This window comes from Pipistrellus kuhlii, unplaced genomic scaffold (genome assembly GCF_014108245.1).
Source record: "Pipistrellus kuhlii isolate mPipKuh1 unplaced genomic scaffold, mPipKuh1.p scaffold_m20_p_9, whole genome shotgun sequence".
NCBI lineage: Eukaryota > Metazoa > Chordata > Mammalia > Chiroptera > Vespertilionidae > Pipistrellus > Pipistrellus kuhlii.
In genome coordinates this window covers 50,871,817-50,897,021 of record NW_023425595.1, presented here as the reverse complement: position 1 = coordinate 50,897,021, position 25,205 = coordinate 50,871,817, and the positions used below count along the sequence as shown (strand labels likewise).

The following is a 25,205-nucleotide window of genomic DNA, read 5'->3' as shown; positions in this document are numbered from 1 at the left end:
TACTCCCAAAAGGCCCAAATCTCTCAGAAGAAGCAAGTTACTTCTGCATAAACCCCTGCAGGTAAACCTACTCTCACAGAATTCTTGGCTACTAGGAGTGTGGATTTAAAGAACCATGGTAATGTACAGTTGGCTTTCTGAGAGATGTATCTGAAAGGGCGGGGCGTGGCGAGGATGAGCTCCCAACTCCGCCCCATAGGGCGGAGTTATCCCTAGCCCTCAAAACGCCTGGACCGGGAGAAATTCGCGCTCTTCCGCCATGCTGCTGGCATGAGTGGGAGGAGCCCATTGCTAGCATGGTACAGGCTCTTTTGTTTATTGCATCGGACTTGGCTCCCTGGTGGTCCTTGGGGATCACGAAGTCTGGGCATAACAGATGGGGGAATTCGTCCGGGATCCCCGGGACCATTAGGGAAAACCCGATCCGGAGAGTCTGACTGGCCACGGTAGGTGTGTGCGCGCTCTGGAGGGACGTAAAACCCCTCATGGAATTGGTGCCCGAAGACGCCTGGTGGACGCACCATGAAGGCTACGGGCAGGAGGATCAGAAGACGTTCTGACCTCCCGGGAGGGCCCGAGAGGGACCCTCATATGGGGAGAGGAATGGCGTGAGCCGTTGCCTCACCTGCGGAAAGTGAGCCTTTCCCAGGTCTGAGTTTGGTATCTGTGGGCGACATGGTGCCCCAGGATGGAGCCGGCGAAGTGTGGCCGGCGTGGCGGTGCGGGGCCCCTGGCGGCGTTGGGTCGGAGGGGGGGCTCCCGCGGGGCTCAGTCTGCGCATTGGAGCGCGGCTGGGCAGTGGTGGCCTCGCTCGGGGAGCAGGCACCTGGGTTAATTTGCTGGCTGCCTGGGGAAGGGGAGGCGGAGCCGGGAAGCCGCTGGGGCGACCTGCGCTTTCTCCTCGGGGCCGCCTGAGTAGCATGGCTGGGGCTGCGGCAGAAGCAGCCTCACTCAGGGGGCCTGGGCCCGAGGGGCCTGGGCCTGGTGAAGGCATCTGGCTTGGAGACATCCGGTAATGGAGAAGAGCTCAAGGGCAAATCTCTGTGCTCAGTAAAGAGAAAAGGCCAGTTCAAAACGAGTGCGCATAGTTTTGGGCTGTGCTTAAAAACACTTTTCTGGGTACAGAATAAGTTTTAAAAGTGGTGGAGATAAATTAAAACTGGTTTCCCAAGTCATTGTAAGCAGCTCTTGAAATTCCCCGCCATGAGGCGGAAACTAGATGGTAATGGTAACAAGTTTACGTGAATGGTGGTGAATGGCCAGGAGTCTTTAGGTAAAGAATGTGTTCATTTGCATTTGAATGCTGCTCCAGCTTCAGGAGTGGCAGGTGATTGGTGGTGAAGCAGCCCACAATGGTTAGTCTTCCTTGTCATTGGTATCAGCTAAGCAGAGTCAAATAGCTACTTAAGTATGAATTGTGATTGACCTATGATTTTCTGACATTGTCTTAAATCCTAGTAAACTGCCTCTGGTGTGAAGAGGTCTAGGGGAGGCCGGAGAGCGCAAGACTATTAGCTCTCCTACAAAGAGATTATTCAGTGCTTTGTTTGAACTTCAGAAAAAAAATTTTTGAGATCTGAAAAAACTGTATGATTAGATCTGTTGCTGAAACTTTACCCTAAGTAGGATATATTAAAAATGTAATGTTATTAATCTAAGAAATGCCAAATTTATTTGACTTGCCAGCTTTAAAAGTTCAAAGTATAAGTTGAATTAGGAAAAGTTAATTGCAGTAACTAGATGCCTAGAATATGGCAGGCTAAACTGTATTATATATGTTAAGAATAAGCAGTAATGATCTAAGATCTCAAGGATTGATTTATTCTCATTTGTCAGATGAAAAAGTATGTAATGCTTACACTTAAAAATTATTTTAAGTCAGTGATGCAGTATTTTTTTAAGTCAGTTTTTCTAAAGTAATGTTTAATGTAACATATGAAACTTTTATATTTGATTTGTTTTGTTTTGCTTTTCTCATATGCCATTGTTGTTGGATTTGGGCTTGTACCTGTATCTTGTATTTTGTTTAAACTTTGGCAATCATTTTTGTTTTCAGTCATGTGTATCTACTTTATAGATTTAAGTAGACTTCATCACAAAGGTTTATAATTTATTTAGAATTGTGTTAAAACAATGTGAAAACAATTATTTGTATGATTTAACCCCCTGCGACTGCTTGGACAATTTTCACCGATGTTCTGTAGTGGGGAGTAGAGGGGCTTAGAAATGTAGATAAATCTATATCTGTAGGGAAAATGTGGCATTTTACATTTCAGGTGGCTGTTAGAGGCCTGGGAACAGGTACTGGACCTGCTTCCTCCTCCCTTGCCTTTTCTTTAACATTTGAGGCATGGATATGTATTTTTGGAAGATAAGATTTTTATAGAAATTATAAAGAGTATGTCCTGACAGGTTAGCTAGGAGAGGCAAGCCTTTTAGTTTCCTGATGGGCATGGGGGCACCCTATTTAGTCTTGAGAGAGCCAATAGGACCCGTACATCAGCCCAGGAAGCCACCGGACAAACTGCCTGTTTTCCTTGGACATCAAGAAGGACTGTGGTCCTTGGAAGGAACACGTACTGGGGGAATGCAGCTGTTGAACTGGTCCAAAGTGGAACAACGGATCTTTGAGGAGCTAAAGAAGGCTCTCATCTCAGCAGCTGCCCTAGCCTTGCTGGACGACGCGGAGCCTTTCCACCTCTACGTGAGTGAGGTAAGAAGCATTGCCAAAGGGGTTCTCACTCAGACTCTAGGTCCCTGGAAGGGACCTGTTGCCTATCTGTCTAAGAGACTGGACCCTGTGGCAGCCACAGCATTGTTGGTGAAGGAGGCAGATAAGTGGACTCTGGACCAGGAGCTAACCTGGATGGGCCAGGCTTTTCTCCTGGACCAGCCCTGTGTCCAGATTCAGAAAACTCTGGCCATCAACCCTGCAAGCCTGCTTCCAGATGATGATGAGGAACCCATTCATGACTGCACAGAGGTAACAGACGACAAGGAACTGTTCACGGATGGGAGCAGTTACATTCAGGATGGGACCTGATATGCAGGGGCAGTGGTAGTCACCCTGGACCACACCATTTGGGCACAGCTCCAGAACTTTTGGCCTTAATCCAGGCCCTTTGATGGAGACACTGTGCCATCCACAGAGAAAAGAGGGTTACCAACTGCAGCCAGAAGGAATTGGCTGACCAGAAGCAAGCCACTGAAGGACCAGATGGTTGATGGACCCTCCAGATGACAAGACTGTTGGTTCCAGAGGCTCTAGGTCAGAGTTGCCCGGTGACACCAGGTTAAGTGTCACCAAGACTTCTGAACTTCTGTGAGGCAGAGTTGCTAGAAGTACTGTCTGTGCACAGGTAAATGCTAAGCAAGGTAAGGGGATCCCCCCTGGGAATTCAGGTCCCAGGGAACCTCCCCAGGAGAGCATTGGTAGGTGGATTTCAGAGATTAAACCACCAGCATTAAGGTCTAGTTTTTATAGACACTTCAGATTAGGTTGAGGTATACCCCACTATCAGATAACAGCCCTCCCCTTGGTAGCTAAGGTATCTCATAGCTCTAGCCTTAGGACAGGCGAGACTCTTGAAAAAGGGGTTTAACTAAATGTGTCTTAGATTCGGTGAAAATTGGACCAACCCCCTGTCCTTTGCCCTCTTGAGGGCCAGGTGTACCCCTTATTGGGACAAGTTTCCCCTTTTTGGGAGGGGATCATGTATGGTAACCATTTCCTTGCTCAAGTCCTTACAGGCTCTGCAGTTTGCTTGTTCCAGATGCACTGCCAGTGCCCACCGCAGACCCTGTAGCCCTGGAACTCAATGTGGGTAAAGAAATTTGCTGCCCAAGGACTCAAAGGGATGCTGCACTGTTATCCTGAGCACGCCCACTGCTGTTGAAGTAGATGGCACCCAGACCTGACTACATGACTCCCAGCTCCTGCATGGCCTGGATCCTGGCAACTACAGGCCAGGAGGAGAACTGATGCCTGCAGGAGGGGAACTGGACTTCAGTGAGGACAATACTGATGGGAACTGTGGTACTAAGGGTCTTGATAACTGTATTCGTTGTTTATGCTGAAAGGAAGTAGGCTGCTGAGTCAATGATTTGACTAGGCACATTAGACAAGGGGGGAATGAAAGGGCGGGGCGTGGCGAGGATGAGCTCCCAACTCCGCCCCATAGGGCGGAGTTATCCCTAGCCCTCAAAACGCCTGGACCGGGAGAAATTCGCGCTCTTCCGCCATGCTGCTGGCATGAGTGGGAGGAGCCCATTGCTAGCATGGTACAGGCTCTTTTGTTTATTGCATCGGACTCGGCTCCCTGGTGGTCCTTGGGGATCACGAAGTCTGGGCATAACAGTATCAAGGCTCATCAATTGGGGAAATCTGGCAAGACTGGTCAGAGAATATGAATCTATGGCTAATTACCTTAGTGGAGAAATAGAAAGCCAAACAGAAACTAAGAATTTATGACTTTGCACCCAAATATAGTATCCAAACATCTTCTGGCATCATTCTTTAAATGGTCTCCTATTGATTAAACATATTTAGCTTGGCACTGACTTATCATTCTACAAATAAGGAAAAAAAAAAAACAAACCATGAGATTACAGGGGCCATCTTTGAATAAGCAGCACAGTACTAGTAAGCCTGGGGCTAGGATGCTGAAATGCACATCATTACAAAACAAACCTCACTGCAAGCTATAATACATTTCCCTTGAATTTTTTTTTTTTTCTTCTCTAACCACCTATTTGGACCTAACCTTCATTCTCTTCTCTGTGTCCATGGGGTTTTAATTTTTCCCCCTTTGATCTCCATAGATCTAAGTATATACATATACTCAGGTGCTTTGGGTAATAATGGTTTCCAGGTCTAGGGAGACTTTCATGATAATGCTGTACTGTGCCAACTCTTTGAGACTGCCTGATGAACTAAAGAGAAATAGTGTTTGTACAAACTTTTCCCCAATGATGGGTTTTACACTGGGGAGTGAGAAAGGATCCTCACTGAGCATGGCTAACTAGAAAGCAAAACAGATGATCCAAATTTCAAATGCAATTATTAGGTTGTGGATAAATAGAGACACAGCAGAGCAGTGAAGAAGACTAATCTTATAAAAGGGTAAAGGAAAACGGGTGCCACAACTGCACTGGAAAGTAGAGAAGTAAACTGTGGTAGATGGTGGAGGGGGGCAGCAAGGAATAAATGTTGACGATTTGAAAGGTGAAGAGGTTAGCCTAGGTTGGATAATACAAGTACAGTCTTTGGTGACAAATACCTGGGCTTAAATTCTTACCTGTAGCAAAATGGTGACTTTTAGCAATTAAGAGTGTGAGCTGAACATCAGTATTTCCACCTAATTCACAATTTGAGGATTATGTAAGTACATTGCTTAAACTATAACATGGTATTTGGTCACTGGAGCTTTTATCATTAAGGATAGAAGGGTCCAAAACAGAATAGTTTGCAGTTTCAGAAGAGAGTAAATAGCTATAAGACAAATAAAGCACAGTTTCTCACAGGTTAGAGAAGTTTGAAAGTACACTGCTGAACAGTAATGTTACTTTAACCACTAGGTGGCAATGATACAGCTGAATTTTACTGACAAGGTTAATTTTTAAAATAAAGAATAAATTCAGGCAGAAATTCCAAGAAACTTTTTAGTACATATTTTCATTTGAGAAAAATGAGGAGTCCATTTACATACAATTAATTTATAGAAGGTGTAATCATCTGATTCAATATCTGTTAACTTCTCATGTTTCTTTTACTCTGTGCACTGAGGCAATTCATGAAGCACATAAAACTTTTAAAGTTCTCATCACAGATGTCTTTTAAAAAATCTAGACATATATCATGAAGATAACAGAAATTATGGAAAGCAAAAATCTTTTTGAAGTTTAAGAATTCTAAGAAAGGCACTATAAAATGCAAAGTATTTATATAAGTTAAACTTTTAAAAAATGACTGATATAGAACAATTCTGTTTTTTTAAAAAAAAAATTAGGGCCAAAACATTAAATAATATGGAGTTTGCTTTTAAATCACAAATTATATTAATATTTATATAGGTAGTGTTTTCGTATCTTGAATAAACATACTAAATTTACTAAGCAAATATATCAAAACTTTTACAAATTCTAGAATAAGTTTTACAAGTGTCAAAATAATAAATGATGAATTTCTTAAGAATCTGAAAATTTCCATAATTATCTCTACTTTCTTCATAAAGCAAGTCATACATAATCTATGGCTTATTAAAAATAAAAACTTTATTTTTTTTCTTTTCATATGAAATAAAGAGACGGTATGACAATTTCCCCCCCAAATTATTCACAATATCAAGTACACAGTAAAAAACAACAACAAAACTTTCCAATTCCCAAGATGGTCACCCACATATAAGGTGGGAGCTCATGTAACATTATAGAACTTGTAATATAATTAGGTGAATAAATAATAAACCTATACTGTTATTTAATTCATAATAAAAAACCCAATTAAAAGAAGCCTATTTATTCCCTTTGTATAAATAACTTAAAGCTCCTCAAAATTTCAACTTCATTTTCTACAAATGAATAGAATACTTTATATATTTTTCCAATAGTTTTCTCATTAATTTAGCAATTACTTCCTATATTTAATTCAGTTTTCAGAAAAATCTCCCCTATTGCCATCCAAACATTAATGTAACATAACTATGATTTCTAAGACATTTTTATAATTCATAGATTACTGTTTCCTCCTCATTATTGAAATTCATTTTGAGTTATTATAGATCACTCTGCAATATAACAATATAGATATTTCCTCATTCTTTCAGCACATACAGATACACAAAGCAGACAACCATTTAAAAAGGTTAGCACAGAAAAGATTACTGTGGCAGTGCTTACAAATTAAAAATTTCAGGAAAATGCTCTATTTGTTATTATCTGTAACATTTGCTAGAAAATGTAGGGAATGCCACTGTTATGGGAGGGATAATTATAGATATACAAAAGTGAAAACATGTGTACATGTAGTTCATATTGATACAGAACCAGCTTCAGATTATCTGCATAAGTAAAGGGACAAGAGACACAGATGATGCAAAACACATAATCCTCAACTTCAGGTACATTTTTGTCTCCATATTTCATAGGACTGTGTCGGACAATTCAGAACACACACACAAAATAAAGCCACTATTGTAGAGAGGTTAAGGGTTACAAACAGTAATATTGAAATGCCATTATTGGCTTGAGTTGCTCATCTTCTTTTTATTTCTGATGGTGGCTCTAAGTTTACGTATCACCAGTTTATCGGGCAGAATTATATCACTTTGCTGTTCTAGATAATCCAGTAAGTTTTCAGTCCATTGGAGAGCAGCTACATGATTGATATGTTTCTCTGGAATTAGGTCTATTGCCTCCTCCTCATTTTCACTAGATTCCTCTGTCTGGCCTTGGGCTCTTCTGATGATTTCACTGTCAGTTAACACTTCATAACCTGGTTCAGTACTGTCCACTTCAAGCCATTTCTCAATGTTTTCAGTAGTCACATTTTCCAACCCTTTGGTGTGTTGTAAAATGGTGGCCACAGTAGCCAGCGAAATATCTTCTTCATCGAAGTCCAAGCCTTCTCTCTCCTCTATGGTAGGGAGAATCTTCTTCCATGCTCGGCTAATGGTAACCGGCTTCACTAAATTCCAAGCCATTGCTACTTCATACAGTGCATCCAGGAGAGTCAGCTTTTTCCAGAATGACTTCAGGTCATTGCCCTCTTCCAAGTTGCTCTGGAGAAGACCGGCACGATAGTTTGTCTTCATGGTTGCTATGACGCCCTGGTTGGAGGGCTGAATCAGGGAAGCCACATTCGGTGGTAAGTATTTAGCAAATATTTGGCCATCATCCGACCTAAGGACATTTTCATTGGGATGTGTTGGCGAGTTATTCAACAAGAGCACCGCCTTTTCCTGCAGGCCTCTGGAGCGCAAGTGCTCTCGAACTTGTGGCACGAAGATCTTGTCAAACCACTGCCGGAAAATGGAAAGATCCATCCATGCACCTTTCTGGCTGAAATAAGAGACTGGCAGGTTTGAGGTGTCGGCTGACTTGAAGGAGCAAGGTTTCTTTGGCTTCCCCACAACGCAAAGTTTGAGTTTGTGTAAACCCGTTGCATTGGCACAACACATGATGGTGACTCTTTCCTCAGCTGACTTGTGCCCAAAGACTGTGCGTTTACCTTTGATGACTGAAGTCCTGGAAGGCAGGCATTTCCAAAAGAGCCCAGTTTCATCTGCGTTGTAGATCTGTTCAGGCTGCAGATTCTCCCGTTCGATGAAGTCTCGAAAGTTGTTACAAAAATCTTCCACGGCTGTCTCGTCTCCGTGTAACCTTTCGTTCCTAATGTTAATTTCCCGAATGCTGTGCCGCTGCTTAAAGCGGGTCAGCCAGCCGGCAGAGGGGTTAAAATCGCCATCCATCCCTAAGGCGTAAAAGAAGAACTCGGCCCTTTTGGCACAAATGGGTCCAGACACGGGATTCCCTTTGGCTCTTTGCTGGTTGAACCACTCCAGCATCGCTCGGTCCAGCTCCTCGTACATGGACGGCTTCATGGATTTCCTTTTGGCCAGGAGGCTCGTGGAGTCGGAACTGCTCGCGTAGGTTATAATTTTCTCCTTGTTTTTCCTGATGTCCCTCACCGTGGTCTCCCCAATGCCATAGATCACTGCCAGCTGTTTGGAGGAGCCTCCGTCTTCGAGTTTCTTGATGATATCAAGCTTATCTTTAATCGTCAGCACTACTCGCTTCCGTTTCCCGGACATGGCGAGGCCACACTCTCCCAAGGATGCAGTCTGCAAAATCTCTTCTTCTCCCGGGAAACTCCCTTCCACTCGGTGTCACACTCTTGTCTTCCCACCTGACCACAGGCACCTGGTGGCCCTGGCCCCGTCCTGTCCAGGCTGGGCTGGCAAAGAGACAGCAGAGGAAGGTGAGAGGGAAGTTGGAGGGAACAGGCCTTTCACTTACAAGGCGGGGGAGGAGGCCCCGGGGTCCCCGCGGATAATCAGGAAACACAAACATCTGTTTTATTCCCCCCAAGTGACCGCGGGAAGGACTCTCACACCCACCGTGACCGCGAAGAGCCTCCTCCACGCCGCCGGGAACCCGGGGGACGGCCCCCACCTGCCCCGCCCGAAGTTACTACAGAGAGAACGGAAGAGCCCGGAGTCCGCGACCGGACCCCTTCCCCGGGGCACGGCGGGCGGCTGGAGTCCCGCCCCGGCAGGCGGGCAGGCAGCCCTTTCCACCGCCAGCCCCGCCGCCCCGCGGGGGCTGGGCCCGCACAGTCCTCCCCGCCCCGCCCCGCCCCGGCCGCCGCCGGGCCCCACTCCCCACCTCGGTTGGAAGGAAGCGGGAGCCCGCTCCGCTCCCAGACTAACGCGCAGCGACCGCTCCTCCCCTTGGAGCACGCTCCCGGAAGACGCCCCCGCCCGCCGCCTCTGGCCCCGCCCCCAGCCCCGCCCAGAGGCGGGACTTCCCCCGGACCCCGGAAGCGAAGGGAGCGCGGCTGGTCCGGAGTGAGAGCCTGGGGCGGGGGCGGGGCGGGGCGCTGTGAAAGCTGAGCGCGCGGGGGCGGTGCGGGCCGGCTCGGGGCGGGGACTCGCTCGGGCTCCGCCCGGCGGCGGCGGCGGCGGCGGGCCTCCGGAGGGGCGGGGAGCCACGCCTCCCGGCGGGCGGGTCGGTCGCGGGGAAAGTCCCCGCGGAGGCGCCGGGGCGGGCGGAGCAGCCCGGGATGCACCCCCCACTCGCGGGTCACGCGCTGGCGGGGAGGTGGGCGGGGCTGGCACGGGCACTGATAGCGGCTCTTTCTTGCGCGCGGGCTTCTGGCCTTTGCCGCCTGTTTTTGTTTCCCGGGCGCGGGGCTCCTCTCTAGGGGATTGTGTCGTCCCGCGCGCGTCACCATCACCGAGAAGAAGGGCGGTCCGGGGGTCCGGGCTCGGAGCTGCGCTCTCCCCGGCACCGAGGCAGAGGAGCGGACCCGCGGGCACGCCGCGCCGGGCACTTGCGTCCCGCCCGGGAGCCAGGTTTGTAATCCTGAAAATGACTCCCGTGTTTATCAGAGCTCACTCCCGGGGATTCTGTGCCTCCTCCTGCCGCTCATCCCTGCGGGCGGTACGGAGCCACCCTCAGCGGCACAGACTGCAAGGAAGGCTGTGGCTGTCTGGGGCGCCAAACTGGCAGGACCCACTGCGAAATGGGGGAATACCTTGATAATAAGTGTGTGTGTGTGTGTGTGTGTGTGTGTGTGTGTGTGTGTGTGTGTGGAGAGAGAGAGAGAGAGAGAGAGAGAGAGAGACAGAGAGAGACAGACCCACACACACACACACACTTGGCTTTCCTGTCTTTAGGTGTTTCTTCCTGTCTTTCTATTTCCTATTCCTCGCTGCTCATTTGCCTAGCCCGTGGAAGGTCTGTGATCCATCTATTGCCTGCATCGTGTATCATGCTGACTGGGTTTGATGTCCTTAGTAATTCCATCAGATTGTGAGCTCCTTAGGAGCCGAGACCCTGTTGTTGATTTCTCCTAGCGGTGCCACAGTTCGGTGGGGGTGTTCGCCCATAGAATGCATCCAATAACTTACTTCTTTGCTTATTAAGGTTGCCCCTCAACACTGTCGCGGAAAAGCACACATCAAGGAGAGGCGATGTTTTCCAAGTGGGACTGTATCCCTCCTCGTGGGTTTCACCGCGCTTCAGATCTCAAAGGGTCAGCTGTCAGCAACATTGTTCACAGGGCCATTCCCAGAATGAATCTTCTCCTGAGACTTAACCTCCAAGTCTAGATGGAAGGGTAGTTCTTCTGCTGGGACATGCGAGTGGCGTTCAAGTGCCCCTTGTTGGTGTAGAGTTACTCTGTTTGAGAAAGAACACAAGCCATGCAGAGTGTCCCCTTTATATTTTTCGGCTGTCATGTATGTGCATCTTACATGATAGTGACCAAGACACACAAAGGTGTGATAATACTGATCCTCTTCATCCACTTATTTCATGCTTTCTGTGTGGAGTCTCTGTGGTTTTTCTTGTTGATTAAAGATAAGGTGTCTTTAGAGAAACTTCATTAAATTCTCATTTCCTGAAATTGAATATGTGTGTATATATATATACACATATAAATTGAATGTGTGTGTGTATATATATATATATATATATATATATATATATATATATATATACATATATAGAAATTACATCCATTAGCATGGATTCTTTCATCCTAATAATGAAGAAATGTCTAACCTATCAATTTAGCTTTACCCTCTCATTTCTCTCAGGTTCAGTTCACTTCCTTTTCTCTCTGTCTCATTCTTTCACACCCCACCACCCTTGGTAACATACTGAAAGTATCCACAATTTTAAAAAGAGGAACCATCATATTTCAATTATCTTCTTTTTCAGAATTTTTGGCATTATTAATGTAAGTGGTAATTTTGAAATATGGAGAGACCATGGAAATTTGCAACTGGACCAAGTGAAACATGATGTATTTTAATTAAATAAAATGTGCCTCCTCAGACATTTAACACTAAAGTTTTCCAAAATAAAAGTTTTCTCATAAGAAACTGCCTTTTTTTCCCCAAAAAATTTTTAGTTTTTAACCTAATGGGGAATCCCTTAAATTTTGTGCTGTTATCGATAAGATGAGAGAGAATTCTGCAGATTTTCATCTCTTTAGTACGTTATTTGTTGGATAACTGGTTTTCAGAAGTTTCTGGTGCAAACCCACGTGCAGTTCAGTTACGTAATTAAAGAAGCATGTTTGTAAACTTGAAATTATTTTAATGATTATTTTCTGAAGCTAAAATTTAGCATGAATGAGAGATTATAAAAATCATGACTTTTTTAGAGGCATAATTTTTACTACCTCGTGCAAATATAATCTTGGCAGCTGTCACTGTGTTGCATTGGACTGGGAGTCAGGAGCCCTGGTTTCCAGTCCCGCCTCTCTCACTAACTATGCGATCTTCAGGAAGTCATTTAAAGTCTCTGTCCTTGGATTTGGTTTTTGTAAGTAAAGATAGACAATATCTTCCTTTTAGGATTATTGTCAATATTTTAAAAGATATATAAAAATGCACTGAAAAAATATACAGATATGGCTTTTTAAAGTAGCTGAACTGTGCCATCATTGGATAGTGTGACATTCTTAATTGGTGTTTTTTTTTTAATTTTTTTTTTTTTTTACCATTGTCATAGTAATGGTAAACACATGCATTGCTATAATGTGTTTAGAGTATGGAATATGTATATTTGTAAATGAAACATCTAGTGTATATGAAACTGCTTTTCAGTACTAATAAAATCTTTCACTTTCATATCCCTGCTGTTCATATTTGTTTAGTGTATCTACAGAAGCCGTATTTGTCATTTGTTTTTATAATTTTTTATTATTTCTCCCAGGTCAGATTTATAAGAAAGCCTTCCATTTCTCAGTAAAGCATAAAGCACCTACACAATTTGTGCAAATTCAACTATATGTGCTTTAAAAATATTCCTTTGTACAACATGGCTTCAAAAGATAAGCTGCTTAATTTGTCTGGTGCTTAATAAAAAAAGGAAAAACAGTAATTTGTTTAAAACATGGAGGAGAAACTGGGTGGGTGGGCATATTTTGAAGCAGTATGGTATACAAAAAAAACAACAACACTTTAAACAGTAATGTATTTTTCAAGGGTAATTTTAGCCACACACAATTTTCTTTGCTGATGTTGACATAAGCCTTCTGTAAGACACAACCTAATGCCGGGGTCTTTCCCAGCATTTAGAATCGTTCAGGAATCTGGAGAAGGCGCTGCATGTAAATTAATAAAGAGACTAGAACTATAGTATGAATTTGTAATCCATCGGGGAGCCAGCGGAAGCTTAGCTATAAGAACCAAGTTATCTTCCTCTCCGGACCCAGGGCTCTTTTTATTTCCACATCTTGCCCCATAGCAAAGTAGATATACATATCAAAGGTAAGGTTTAGTGTTCAGTAGGCATTGTCCGTTTTAGGGGAACTGCCTTCAGCTGTTCAGGTGTTTGGCCAGCAGAAGGCAGTAACCTGTAGATCAAAATGCCTTTAGCTGTCTGGCAACAGGCAATAATATATGCAAGTCTTTAGGTGTGGGGAATGCCCTTAGCTATTTCAGCAGCAGGTAATATGTATCCCCAAGTTCCATCAACCTTTTGATGAAATTTCTTGCATTTATGACATGCTGGAATTAGCTTCCAGCAACAACCCAAGTGTAATTTTAAATAGCAGAATGTTTGGTTTATTAACTGGAATTTGTTAAATTGCTGTTTCAGTGTTGAATATATTGTACAGTATATTGTGATAAGATGATACTTCAGCCTATACTATAATTTCTGTTGTGTAATCTTAACAATTGTTCTGATTTTCTATAAGTTATTACCATTTTAGGAGTAGTCACATTACCTTTAAACCATCAGAATTTGTATAACTGAGTGGTTATTTCTCCCACCCCAAAAAAGCAATCATTTGGAGAAGCAATAAACTTGGTTCAGTAATACTGTCATTGCTCATAAAAAATTTCAAAATTACCTTCAGTTTGCAACACATATCTTTAATGGTACTTAATCTTTTGAAATTGGATTTAGTTTCTGGAAAATTCTCACAGTCTTTTGTAACTGAGACCAGTGAATAAAGTTTATATTTAAACCACTCTTTGGGATAAAAATGAAGAAAGATTATTCTCATATATTTATATATACGTTTGATACTATGGTTTATAGAAAACCTCCAGGAATATTCTGTACTATGATAGAAATATTGGAATAATCAGCCTCATAAGGGGTGATTTGTTTGAAGGAGATGGCACTCAGCTGAATACCTAAGCTCTTGTACATGTACTAGAGGCCCAGTGCTTAAAATTCGTGCACTGGGGGTGCAGGTCCCCTCAGCCTGGTCTGTACCCTCTCACAGCCCGGGACCCCTCAGGGGATGTCTGCCTGCCAGGGGGATCTGGCCTAAGCTGGTAGTCAGACATCCCTCTCGCAGTCTGGGGCTCTCTCAGTTCGAGACCTCTCACTCCTTACTGCTCACCTGAGGCAGGAGAGGCCCCTGCCACCACCACTGCACTCGCCAACACTGACCACAAGGGGGTACCTCCTGCGTTGAGCGTCTGCCCCCTGGTGGTCAGTGTGCATCATAGCAACTGGTCATTTTGCTGGACATTCCGCTGTTCAGTTGATTTGCATATAAGACTAGCGACCCAGGGCACAAATTCTTGAATGTGTGAGGTTCAGCCTTCCTGTCCTGATTGGGACCTATTGGGCTGACCAGGGGGAGGGGCTACTGGTGGTTGGTCAGCTGGCCCCGCCCCCTGGCTGAACTCCTGATCCAGGGGACAATTTGCATATTGGCCTTTTATCATATAGGAGAATTATGAGGTCAGTCTCATAATATTTCTAGTTTCCTTAGCAACCACAGAAGTATATATGTGCTATTGTGTTACTGTTTTTCTAGTATCTTGTCTCTAAGTGTCCCTTTACTATACAGTTGTGATAATTTTGATGGAGTTTATCCTTTTCTGAATTGGACTTATAGCATTTGTTTTCCTTTCCCAATACCATGCTCTGCTTCACCATGAAACTTTTTTTTTTAATCTAGTTATATTATTGGATTGTTAGTAAGTTTTCTGTTGTGTTACATTGTATCTTTAACTGAGTGGTTTAAAGCCATTGCCATTTTGTAAATTATATAAAGGCTGCAATCTTAGTGGACAGTTGTCTCTCAGCTTTGCACCAATATCTTTTTTTAATGTCAATTATGACTTTATAACTTTCTTCATATAAACTGATTGATCCTTTATGTTACAATTCATATCATATCTCTGTTCATAATTTTTCTTTGCTTACAGGATGAATCATTCTGATAATCTAATACTACTTTTCTATACTCATGTTATTTTTCCAGCATAAAGCCTTTTATCACACCTTTTAGATCACATTATTATTTACTAAACTTATTACGTTCTTTCTCAATGCCAAAGTTTTGACTTTAACATTTTTATCTGCCCCAAATCACTTTTTTCTTTCATTCTTTTTGTTCAAATATAACCAATCTGTTAGAAGTTTATCAGATCATATCTGTTCAGTAAAACCTTTAGTGAAGCACATACTGTTCTGATCTTTCTGCATCTTTATACTTTTATTGATTATTTTTATCATTCACTTGGTAATGAATGAATACTACCTTGCATTTTTCTTACTATGTATATATTTATATGTTTTATTTCTATATCTGGATATAATCTTCTAAAGAACAGTACCATGAATTTTTCTATGTATCTCTTTGAGCAAAACATACAGCATAATTCAGAATAGGTGTTCATATAATGGTTTCATAGATGTTCAATAAATTATTTGTATTTAAAAAAAATACCTTTATTGATATTGAGGAAGGGAGAAGGAAAGAGAGCTAGAAACATCAATGAGGAGAGAGAATTATTGATCATCGGCCTCCTGCACAATTAGAGATCCAGCCCACAACCCAAGCATATGTTCTGACAGGGAATCAAACCTTGACCCCCTAGTTCGTAGGTTTGTGCTCAACTACCAAACCAACATGGCTGGGCCCAATAAATTATTTGCTGAATAACCATCCTGCCATCTTCACTCAGGTAGTTCATGTGATATTACCTTTGTGAGTCATGTTATAATACCAAATAAATACAGTTTGTACCATAAATGCACTCATTGTTGTAATCTGGTTATCATTATCATATCCCTAATCATTTTATTTTGTAGAAGCTTAAGTGAAAATGGTACGTGAAACAAGGAGTACTTCTAAAATTCAAGAGCGTGAGCAGAAGTCTCGAGTTGATTGGAAGCGGACTAAAAGGAGTAGCATCGCACAGTTACTGGATAGTGATGAAGACCTTGAGAGTGAAGACTGCGAGAGCGAGGAAGAGAGCCATAGTGATGAAAGTTTTGACAGTGATGAAGAGCTTGCTAGTAACAAAGGGCTGGAAGGTAATAAAAAGCCCGAAGATGAAAGTGAGGTTAAAGTTGAAAGTGAAGGAAACAACTGTGAGCATCTCATTGACACTGGCAGCAGTTCAACAAACGAAAAGAACGAAAGCAATCAGAATAATATTGATTCAACAGACCGGGAAAAGCATTCAAGTCAAGAGGATGCTGATCTCAACAAGCACACTGAACGAATAATAGCGGAGGATTTAGAAGAAGAAAACGTAAAGCGAGGGAGGAGAAGAAGACACTCCTCGGTGATGAGTGACAGTGATGGGAGAGGCGACAGTGACGACAGTGACGTGGCAGTGAGGAAAGGAGGTGTTAAACGGCTGCGTCGAGTGGTTGAAGATGAATGTTCTCCTCCAGCGGAGCTGGAGCAGAATCAACCCGAGAAAACAGCAGCTGCAAAAAAGCGAGAACAACTCCGGAAGCTGAAAGAGCTTTCAAAACAGAGATCTCGTCAGAGACGTAACAGTAGTAGAGATTTTGAGGTGTGTTTTATTTTATTGGTTTGTTATTATTTTTAAATTTTTATTTAAAAGTATTTACTTTTTATAAAAATGAAAGGGCTGAGTCTGTTCTATTTCTCTATAATTCTAGAATTTATTTTTAATGACATATCCATGAACACGTTTAATTGAAGTACTGTATCTAATATATTGTTTTATCATGAGCTTCAGTCCATCTTTCTTGTAATATTAAAAGACTATTTGTTTTGTATGGTGTTTCCTGTTTTTAGCTTCTTATAACCTTAATGTCTATTTTAAACATTTTACATATATAATTTCCAAATTGCAACATTTAATATGATTTTTTAACCTTAATATGTGAAATTAATTTCTATGTATCATTTGTTAGGGTTTGGGATTTCATCTTTTAATATAATTTCCATACAATTTACTGAAGAAATATGTTTTAATTTAATTAGGACTCTGAAAAAGAATCTTGCCCAAGCAGTGATGAAAATGATGAAGATGAGGAGGAAGAAGAGGTTGATGAATCTGATGAAGATGGAGATAATTACATTATGGATGACTTTGTAGTACCAGATGAGGAGGGTGATGAAGAGAATGAAAGCCAGCGAGGAGAACAATTGGCTACATCACAACTGAAATCTAATTCACTTTGTAAGTTAAATATCAAGAAAATGTTTTATGACTGTTCTAATCGTGACATTATATCAGGTATGAAATCAGCCTGTTACTGTCATGTTGTAAATTGATTAGGAACTGTGACTTCATTTTCTGAACTTTAATTTGTTGGTTTGATAGTAGTTTATCCTAGTGGTTTTAGGAGCATTTATACTCTTAAAAATGATTGAGGACCCAAAGAGCTTTTATTTTTGTGGGTTATAGCTATCAGTATTTACTATTGTAGAAATACAAAAGAGAAGTTTAAAACATATTTATTTATTAGTTCACTTAAAAATAACATTAATAAACTCATTAACATACACAACATTTTTATAAACAATAACTATGTTTTTCTCCCAAAACGAGAATGACATTGTTTTACTTTTAAAAAAATCCTCACCCAAGGGTGTTTATTTATTTATTTGTTAATATATTTGTATTGACTTCAGAGAGGGAGAGAGAGAAAGAAACATCAGTGATGAGAGAGAATCAGTGATTGGCTGCCTCCTGCATGCCACACACTGGGGATCAGCCTGCAATCTGGGCATGTGCTCTGACCGACCAGGAATCAAACCTCGAACTGTGACTTCCTGGTTCATAGATGGATGCTCAACCACTGAACAGTGATGGCTGGGCAGGATATGTTTATTGATTTGAGAGAAAGAGAAACTTCCATTGGCTGCTCCCCTCTCTCCCACCCACCATATGCCTTGACTGCAGCCCATGCATGTGCCTAACGGAGAATCCAACCTGCAATCTTTTTGGTGTACGGGATGATGCTCCAACCAACTGAACCACCTGGCTGTAGCATTGTTTTTCATCTTAATAAATATATTTAATAACCAGCTTAATAGGAGGCAAGGCAGTTGGGTTCTTATATCTGGTTTTACATTCAGTCTGTTGTAATATATTTTGTTGCAATAGATGAAGACAATCTTGCTTCACACAAATAGCTGGAAAAGGGAGGAGTATTTTCAAACTAATTATGTATATTCTTATTTGACACAATACAAAACTTTGACAAGTCATAGAACCTTAAAGAATAGTTATAGTATGAAATCTGAAATCATATAAATGAAATTTTAGTACGTATTTACATTACAATGTTTTGGTCCATCTTGCACTTTGAATTGATCTTTTTTTGCCCATGCATGATTTTGTAACATTATGCATTGGTCATTTGGAAAATACTGGTTCACTAGGTTTTACAAATCTTATAAATATTGATAGATTTCATGACACAGTGTTTTTAAAATATATTTTATTGATTTTTTGCAGAGAGGAAGGGAGAGAGATAGAGAGCTAGAAACGTTGATGAGAGAGAAACATCGACCAGCTGCCTCTTGCACACCCCCAACCGGGGATGTGCCCGCAACCAATGTACATGCCCTTGACCGGAATCGAACCTGGGACCTTTCAGTCCGCAGACCGACGCTCTACCACTGAGCCAAACCGGCTTCGGCCACAGTGTTTTTAATATTTGGTAATATCACCATCAGTTTTATCAGAAAATTCTTTAGGTTGGGAAAGCTGTCAAGTTCACAGTAACAGATACAAATTTTTCAAAATTCTACTTTCTACTTAAAAGTCTGTTGTTTTTTTGTCTTTGGCAACCAAAACACAAGATCTTTGTTCTTTTTTGAGAAAGTATTTGACAAATACCAGATAACTATAATTTGTCAGTCGTTCTTTCAAGTAAACATGGTGCATCATGACAGTTGCTGCTTTTTAAGCTCCCAGCTCAGTTTTTTTTTTTTCTCAAAGTATGATTGATCATACTTTGATACACAGAACAAGTACTTTCTCCATTCATCTCATTTCATCACATTTAAATGCTCAAAAGATGGATACTCAGGACTTAATAAAATTAATAATGTTTTACTACTTTGTGAAGGACATTCTTAAGTGAAAGTAGCTTTGTTACTGAGTGCATAGCAGTGATGACCAGTAGCTTGGTGCTACCTCCATGCTAGGAGGCCAGTTGCCTTACCCACAGTTACTTTTGCACCATCATTTAAAATCTCAACAGTAAGAATAGCAAGTGATTATCTTAGTGTTACTGGTTTGACCTCACAGATCACAAATGGACTTGGGAATTTACCACAGTCTACAGGACTTGAAGTTTTCATATTTTCAAATAACTAATGAAAATATAAATAATAGGACCCTGAAAATTTAGGGTGTCTTCAAGTATTATATGTGAATTGTACGTGAATTCAAAGGTTTTTATGATATTTTACTCTGGAAGAAACAGGCTGTTGGAGGTACACTTTTTTATCTTAATGTTTTTATAAGGGCAAAAACTAAGTGTATTATGATTCAGTTTAACCACTTGTTTTTTAATGAAATAAAATGAGGTGTATATCAAATTTAAAGAAATTTAAGAGATGTCAGTGATAGGCATTTATGTATTGAAAGCAAATGACTAGTGTACTTAGATCCATAAGCATTGGTTCACGTGCTGCTTTGATATTTGAATATCAGGGAAATTCAATTAGGAAGTATCCCATCATTCTGGATTATAATATCCAGAATGTGATAGAACATTTGCTGGGAGATACCCATCCATACCTACTCCTGCTAATTAATGAAAGTAAAAATCCAGCGTGTAGAACTATTTTAACTTCCTTCTCTATTCTGCACCTGTGCTTGCTTTTTTTTTTTTTTTTTTTTTAAGGACCATTTTAGATTTACTGAGAAGTTGAGTGGGAAGTAAAGAGAGTTCCTACATAACCCCTCACACACTCGACATCCCTGTTAGTAACCTCTTGCATTGATACATCTGGTATGATGAGCCAATATTGATGCAGTATTATGAACTGTAGTTCATAGTTTACCTCAGGGCTCACTGTTTATGTTGTACATCGGATTGTTTTGGTATTTTAAAAAATGTATTGTTCCATTATAGTTGACATACAATATTACATTAGTTTCAAGTGTACAATGTAATGATTAGACATTTTTATAACTTATGAAGTGATCACCACAATAAGTCTGGTACCCACCTGGCACCATACATAGTTACTACATTATTATTGACTATTTTTCTATGTTATACTTTACATCTCTATAATTATTTTATATCTGAATATTTGTACTTCTTAATCTCTTTCACCTTTTTCTCTCATCTCTATACCCCTTCCATCTGGCAACCATCTGTTTGTTCCCTGTATCTGTGAGCTTGTTTCTTTTGTTTTGTTTGTTCACTTTTTTAGATTCTATGTATAAGTGAAATTATATATATTTGTTTTTCTGTATCTGACTTACTTCATTTAGCATAATACTCTCTCAGTTCCTCCATGTTGTCACAAATGACAAATTTTCATTCCTTTTTTTATGGCTGAGTAATACATTCTGTGGATTTTGGCAGATGTATAGTATCATTACAGATATGCATGATTACAGCGTCATATGAGTTCCATTTATTTACCCTCCCCTCACTCCCCGGAACCCCTGACAACCACTGATCTTTTTACATAGTTTATTTTTGCCAGAGTGTTTTATAGTCGGAATCACACAGCATGTAGCCTTTCTGATGGGCTGCTTTCACTTAATAATATGCATTAAAGTTTCCTCCATGTCTCATTGTGGCATGATAGCACATTTCACTGAATAATTCCATTGTCTGGATGTATCACAGTTTGTTTATCCATTCACCTGTTGCTGGGCACATTGTTTCCAACTGTTGGCAATTGTGAATAAAGCTGCTATAAACATCCGTGTGTAGCTATTTCTATGGACATACATTTTCAAGACATTTAGGTAAATACCAAGGAGCTCTGAGCTTGCTTTTACTACTGAGCATCTCTAAATCCGAGGGGAATGTGATCCATTTTTTATGCAATACATTTCTATCTTGTGTGTTTTTAAACTGCAACTGCTGCTTCTGACTCTATCCTTACAAGCTTTCCTTAACTTGTAACCATATTCAGTGCCTTTCCTCACTTGAGTTGTCATGTCCCATTAGCCACTATTCTAAATGTTTTTGTTCAGGTTTCCTGTAACTCTACAAAGCATTATACTCAGGCTCTCGCACCCATTAATCCAGAACAATCGCTCTCACTAAAGTTAGTGATAATTTCCTAGTTGCCAGAATGCTCTTCGTCTTGTCTGTGTTAGCTGGTATTGCTATGTGATTTATCTCCAACCGTAGATGACTCACACTTTCAGAAAGTTCTCTAGTTAGCATCTGTGCTAGTGTTCTTTCTTGCCTTTGTCTTTATGATATTGTTTTCCTCTTTTCCATTTCTCATGTAAGTACTGATGTTTCTAAAAGTCTCATCCTCAGACTACCTTCATTTTGCTTGTGCGTCAGGAAGTCTCTTTCCCGTAAGCTCAGCCTAGTCTCTAGGAGAAATTCACCAATCTTTATTTCCAGTGCAGTTTTCTCCAAAGCCTATGGCCCACATTTTCACCATTTTATTAAACATTTTCATCAGGGTGCCTTTAAGACACCCCAGACTCAATATGTCCAAAACTAAATGATCTCGAGGTAGCATAAGTGAATTTGGCAGGGGGTGGGGAGTGGGATGGCAGTGGTGGTGGTGGTGATGTAGAACTGTTGTTTTCTCCCTTGTGATGGTGGTTACATTAGTAACACCTCAGAATAGAATAGTTTCCCCGCCTGCTACATGGTTGAAGAAAATCATAATCATTTTCACTTCTGACCAATCCCTGCATTTCTCTATATTTATTCTGAGACTGAGATTTCCAGATAAGATATGATAGAGTATAGAAGGGTAGACTAGCAGTGGTCCATTGTATTCCAAATCTATCTAGTGTTCACGCACTAAAACTATTAAAACCTTCAGATTTGTGGGTACTGAAGATGATTTTCCCGGTACTCTGTCTTTTGCTCGGAGTGACAAAGAACCAAGTAGTAGATATAAAAGCACATCTCTTGTGCCTTGCTGCATAAATGCTTGCCAGAAGACTGGAAATTGGACTAAGAGTGAACATGAACTTTTCCATCTGACACTTAAAGAGAATCATTGTATCAACACAGCACAGAATGTGCCTGAGAACAACCTCCCAGCCATTGATGTTGAAGGTTAAATCCCAGAACTGCCCCTCTTGCTCTAGGATAGTAAAAAATACCAGCGAATTATTTTCTCAAAAGGCATAGGAAACATTGCCCGGAAGACTCAGAGTGAAAAATTGCCTGTGAAAAATGTTACATTAAGAATATTATATAAAACATTTGCTTTGCAGTCTGTGGAAAACAAATAGGAAATTATAAGAAGAGAACAATTTGAGATGAGAGGGAGTTAGCTAAGATGAGGATAAATTGCTAGTAAATTAAAAATATCAAGTCAGAAATAAAAATCTACATTGAAAGTGGTAAGGAGCAGAATTAACAATTTAGAAAATCTCATCAATGACATATAGGTTAAACCTAAGAAATTCTAGGGTAGAGAAGAAAAAAAGGTTCTGAGGGAAAGGATAATACATAAAGGAATCTAAATAAAGTCCCTATTTCACAAATTCCTGGGAGTGAAATATAGGACAAATATAAAGAAAAAAATTACATAACTTTAATGAGATGTAAAAGAATATTTAAATAAGAAACATAACTTATTTTTGGATGGACTTTACATATGGAGATAGGAACTTAAAGATATGATAGAAGAAAATATTGAGTTGTCAAACACTTTATACAGATTAAAGAGGCACACATCCAATAAAGTTGATGAAAAAGGTTTTCAAATAGACATGTGAAAAAAATATTTTTCTAATTACAAGAGTAAGAAAAAGTTATCTAACCATTCTTTTTAGAACTATAAAAATTGTTTAATATTAGGTGCCATATCAATGTAACATTAATGCCAAAAAAGAAATATAACTTCAATAGAATCTAAAAAGGCATATGGTAAACTTCAATGTCCATATGAACATATGTCCTTTATATAACAAAGAATATTTTAAACCAACAGTCAACATACTTACAGTAAAGCAGTAGGGATAGTCTCTCTAATAAAGAACGAAACAAAAATATTTTACTAACTTTATTCTAGTGTTTTGAACAGTGTAACAAATACAAAAGTAAGACAAATATACTATTGATAGACATTCCTCAAACATAACATGATTAGATATATATAAAAGCTGTAAGTTTCTGATTTATTTAACCAAGGATACAGGAGGATATGAATGCATTGTGAGCAGCTGTAGATGCAGCATATATTTCCAGTTTTCTCGTGTTCTCTTTTCTCTTTGTGGGGTTGAGGTGGAATCTGTTAGACTAGAGAAAGAAGCCAGTTTCTTATTTTGCCTCTGTCCTTTTAAACAGGGCTTACACCCCCATTCCAGAAGAAAGTACAGCGATAAATCTACCTAAGAGAAGATTTATATGCATCCTCTTGTTTGTGAAAATAAACAGCACTAGCAAGACCACATTCTTCTCAGGGCTGGGGGATAAAGCAGAGTTGGTGCCCAGGAATTCCCGAGCAATATCTCTTTCTCTAGCTCTGTAATGTCCCAGGAAGCTCATTTTCCACAAGTTTTTAAGAGAACCTTACTGTTTTTGGAATAAGTAAAAAGTCTCAGAAAAATGACCACACTCACTGTACATTATCAATAATTATTCAAACAGTATAATGAGGGAGCAGTCCACTTACTCTAGCACAGTGGTCGGCAAACTCAGTCAATAGAGCCAAATATCAACAGTACAACAATTGAAATTTCTTTTGAGAGCCGAGAACTGACTTCTTGCGCATGAGCCACGGAGTTTCAATCACACCCTGCATGAGGTATTTTGTGGAAGAGTCACACTCAAGGGGCCGAGCCACAGTTTGCCAACCAATGCTCTAGCAAACAACACAATTAAGTTCCTAGGCATAACCTTCAGAAAAGCATAGCTTGCTAGGTACAAGACTACACTTTATTGTGAAATAGAAAAGAAAACATGAAGCATAGAGACACAGCATGTTTCTTTCCGGAAAGTGGTAAATAGTATGAGAAGTTATTCTTCTAAAGTTGTTTGGGGAACAAAACAATCCTAAAGTTCATTTGTAAGAACAAATACCATAGGAGAATAAATAAAATTTGAGCATAGAAAATCAAAAGGCTTGCCCCCCAGATATAAAAAGTTATCACAAAATTACAATAAGTAGATCAGTGTAGACCTGACATGAGAATGACAGCCAGATCAGTAGGAAGATGGTGCTAACACAAAATCATAGCATCTACATGGAATTAACATATGATAAAGGGTGCATGGAAAATCAACAGAATGACTACCCAATGATTGGGTATGGGAAACTGATTAACTGCTTTGAAAAATCAACCTCTGTGTAAACACAAATATTGTTGGTTTTCTCCTGTGCACTTTTGCAATTTTTTTATAATCATGGAGGAAAGTTGTAAACAATATTTCTAGGCTCTTTCACAGAATCCTGCTTAAGGAGGAGGTAAAGAACCGAGTAAAGTTCTAGAGGAGGTCTGAGCTCTAATCCTGATTCTGCCTCTATCTAGTTGTGTGACCTTGAATAAGTTATGTCATCATTGTGTCACTTTTCTTAATTTTAAGATGATATCTTTCAATTTAATTTTCTCCAATTTCACATCCAAATCTAAAATTCCATGTTCTCAGGTATAATAATATAGTAGTATTCAAGGCAAATCTCACTCCCATGAAGAACTGTATCTCCCAAGGATAATAGGATGAAATCTGGAGTTAGAGTGCCTGGGCCCCAGCCTTGATTTTTAACACGAGCTGTGTGATCTTAGGGAAGTTTTACATCCTCTCTGTATCTGTTTCCTCTGCCAAAAATAAACTGGTTCGTGCCCTGGCTGGTGTGTTCCACGGTTACAGCATAGGCCAATGCACAAAAGGGTCTCAGGTTTGATTCCTGGTCCAGGGCACATACCTTGGCTGCATTAGCTGCGTATTAGATCCCTGGTCCTGGTAGGGGCTCATGTGGGAGGCAACCAATCAATGTGTCTCACCTATCTCTTCAGCTCCGCGCCCCCCCCCCCCCCACACACACACACACTCAAAAAATAAATAAAACTGAGGGTCACGATACTACATAGTGTGCTTATTGTGAG

General features: G+C 40.6%; 2 protein-coding genes across 6 annotated transcripts in view; one reads left to right on the top strand and one right to left on the bottom strand.

Moving 5' to 3' along the window:
- CCDC82 (coiled-coil domain containing 82) overlaps positions 1-25,205 on the top strand; it is a 741,906-nt gene that overhangs the window by 690,863 nt on the left and 25,838 nt on the right. Inside the window, exons 1-3 of one of the 4 annotated variants that reach the window (XM_045578090.1) lie at positions 9,825-10,073; positions 15,799-16,514; positions 16,952-17,150. In XM_045578090.1, the coding sequence (XP_045434046.1) occupies positions 15,813-16,514; positions 16,952-17,150 (901 nt within the window). In that variant the 5' untranslated portion in view covers positions 9,825-10,073; positions 15,799-15,812. Of the gene's footprint in view, positions 1-9,824; positions 10,074-15,519; positions 15,672-15,798; positions 16,515-16,951; positions 17,151-25,205 lie in introns of those variants that run through there. The other 3 variants (XM_045578088.1, XM_045578089.1, XM_036427709.2) reach the window with 3 other exon arrangements.
- Positions 5,648-9,474, bottom strand: JRKL (JRK like). Of its 2 annotated transcripts, none has more exons than XM_036427711.2 (2): positions 9,385-9,474; positions 5,648-8,953 (listed from the first exon to the last, which is right to left on the bottom strand). In XM_036427711.2, the coding sequence occupies exon 2, from the start codon at positions 8,808-8,810 to the stop codon at positions 7,236-7,238; it is 1,575 nt and encodes a 524-aa protein (XP_036283604.1). In that variant the 5' UTR covers positions 8,811-8,953; positions 9,385-9,474; the 3' UTR covers positions 5,648-7,235. The 2 variants fall into 2 exon arrangements, with proteins under 2 accessions (XP_036283604.1, XP_045434041.1); XM_045578085.1 differs by lacking the exon at positions 9,385-9,474 and adding an exon at positions 9,117-9,228.

What these genes read in the sequence shown, in the direction of transcription:
- JRKL (XM_036427711.2), bottom strand. Translation starts at nt 8,810, where the DNA reads ATGTCCGGGAAACGGAAGCGAGTAGTGCTGACGATTAAAGATAAGCTT.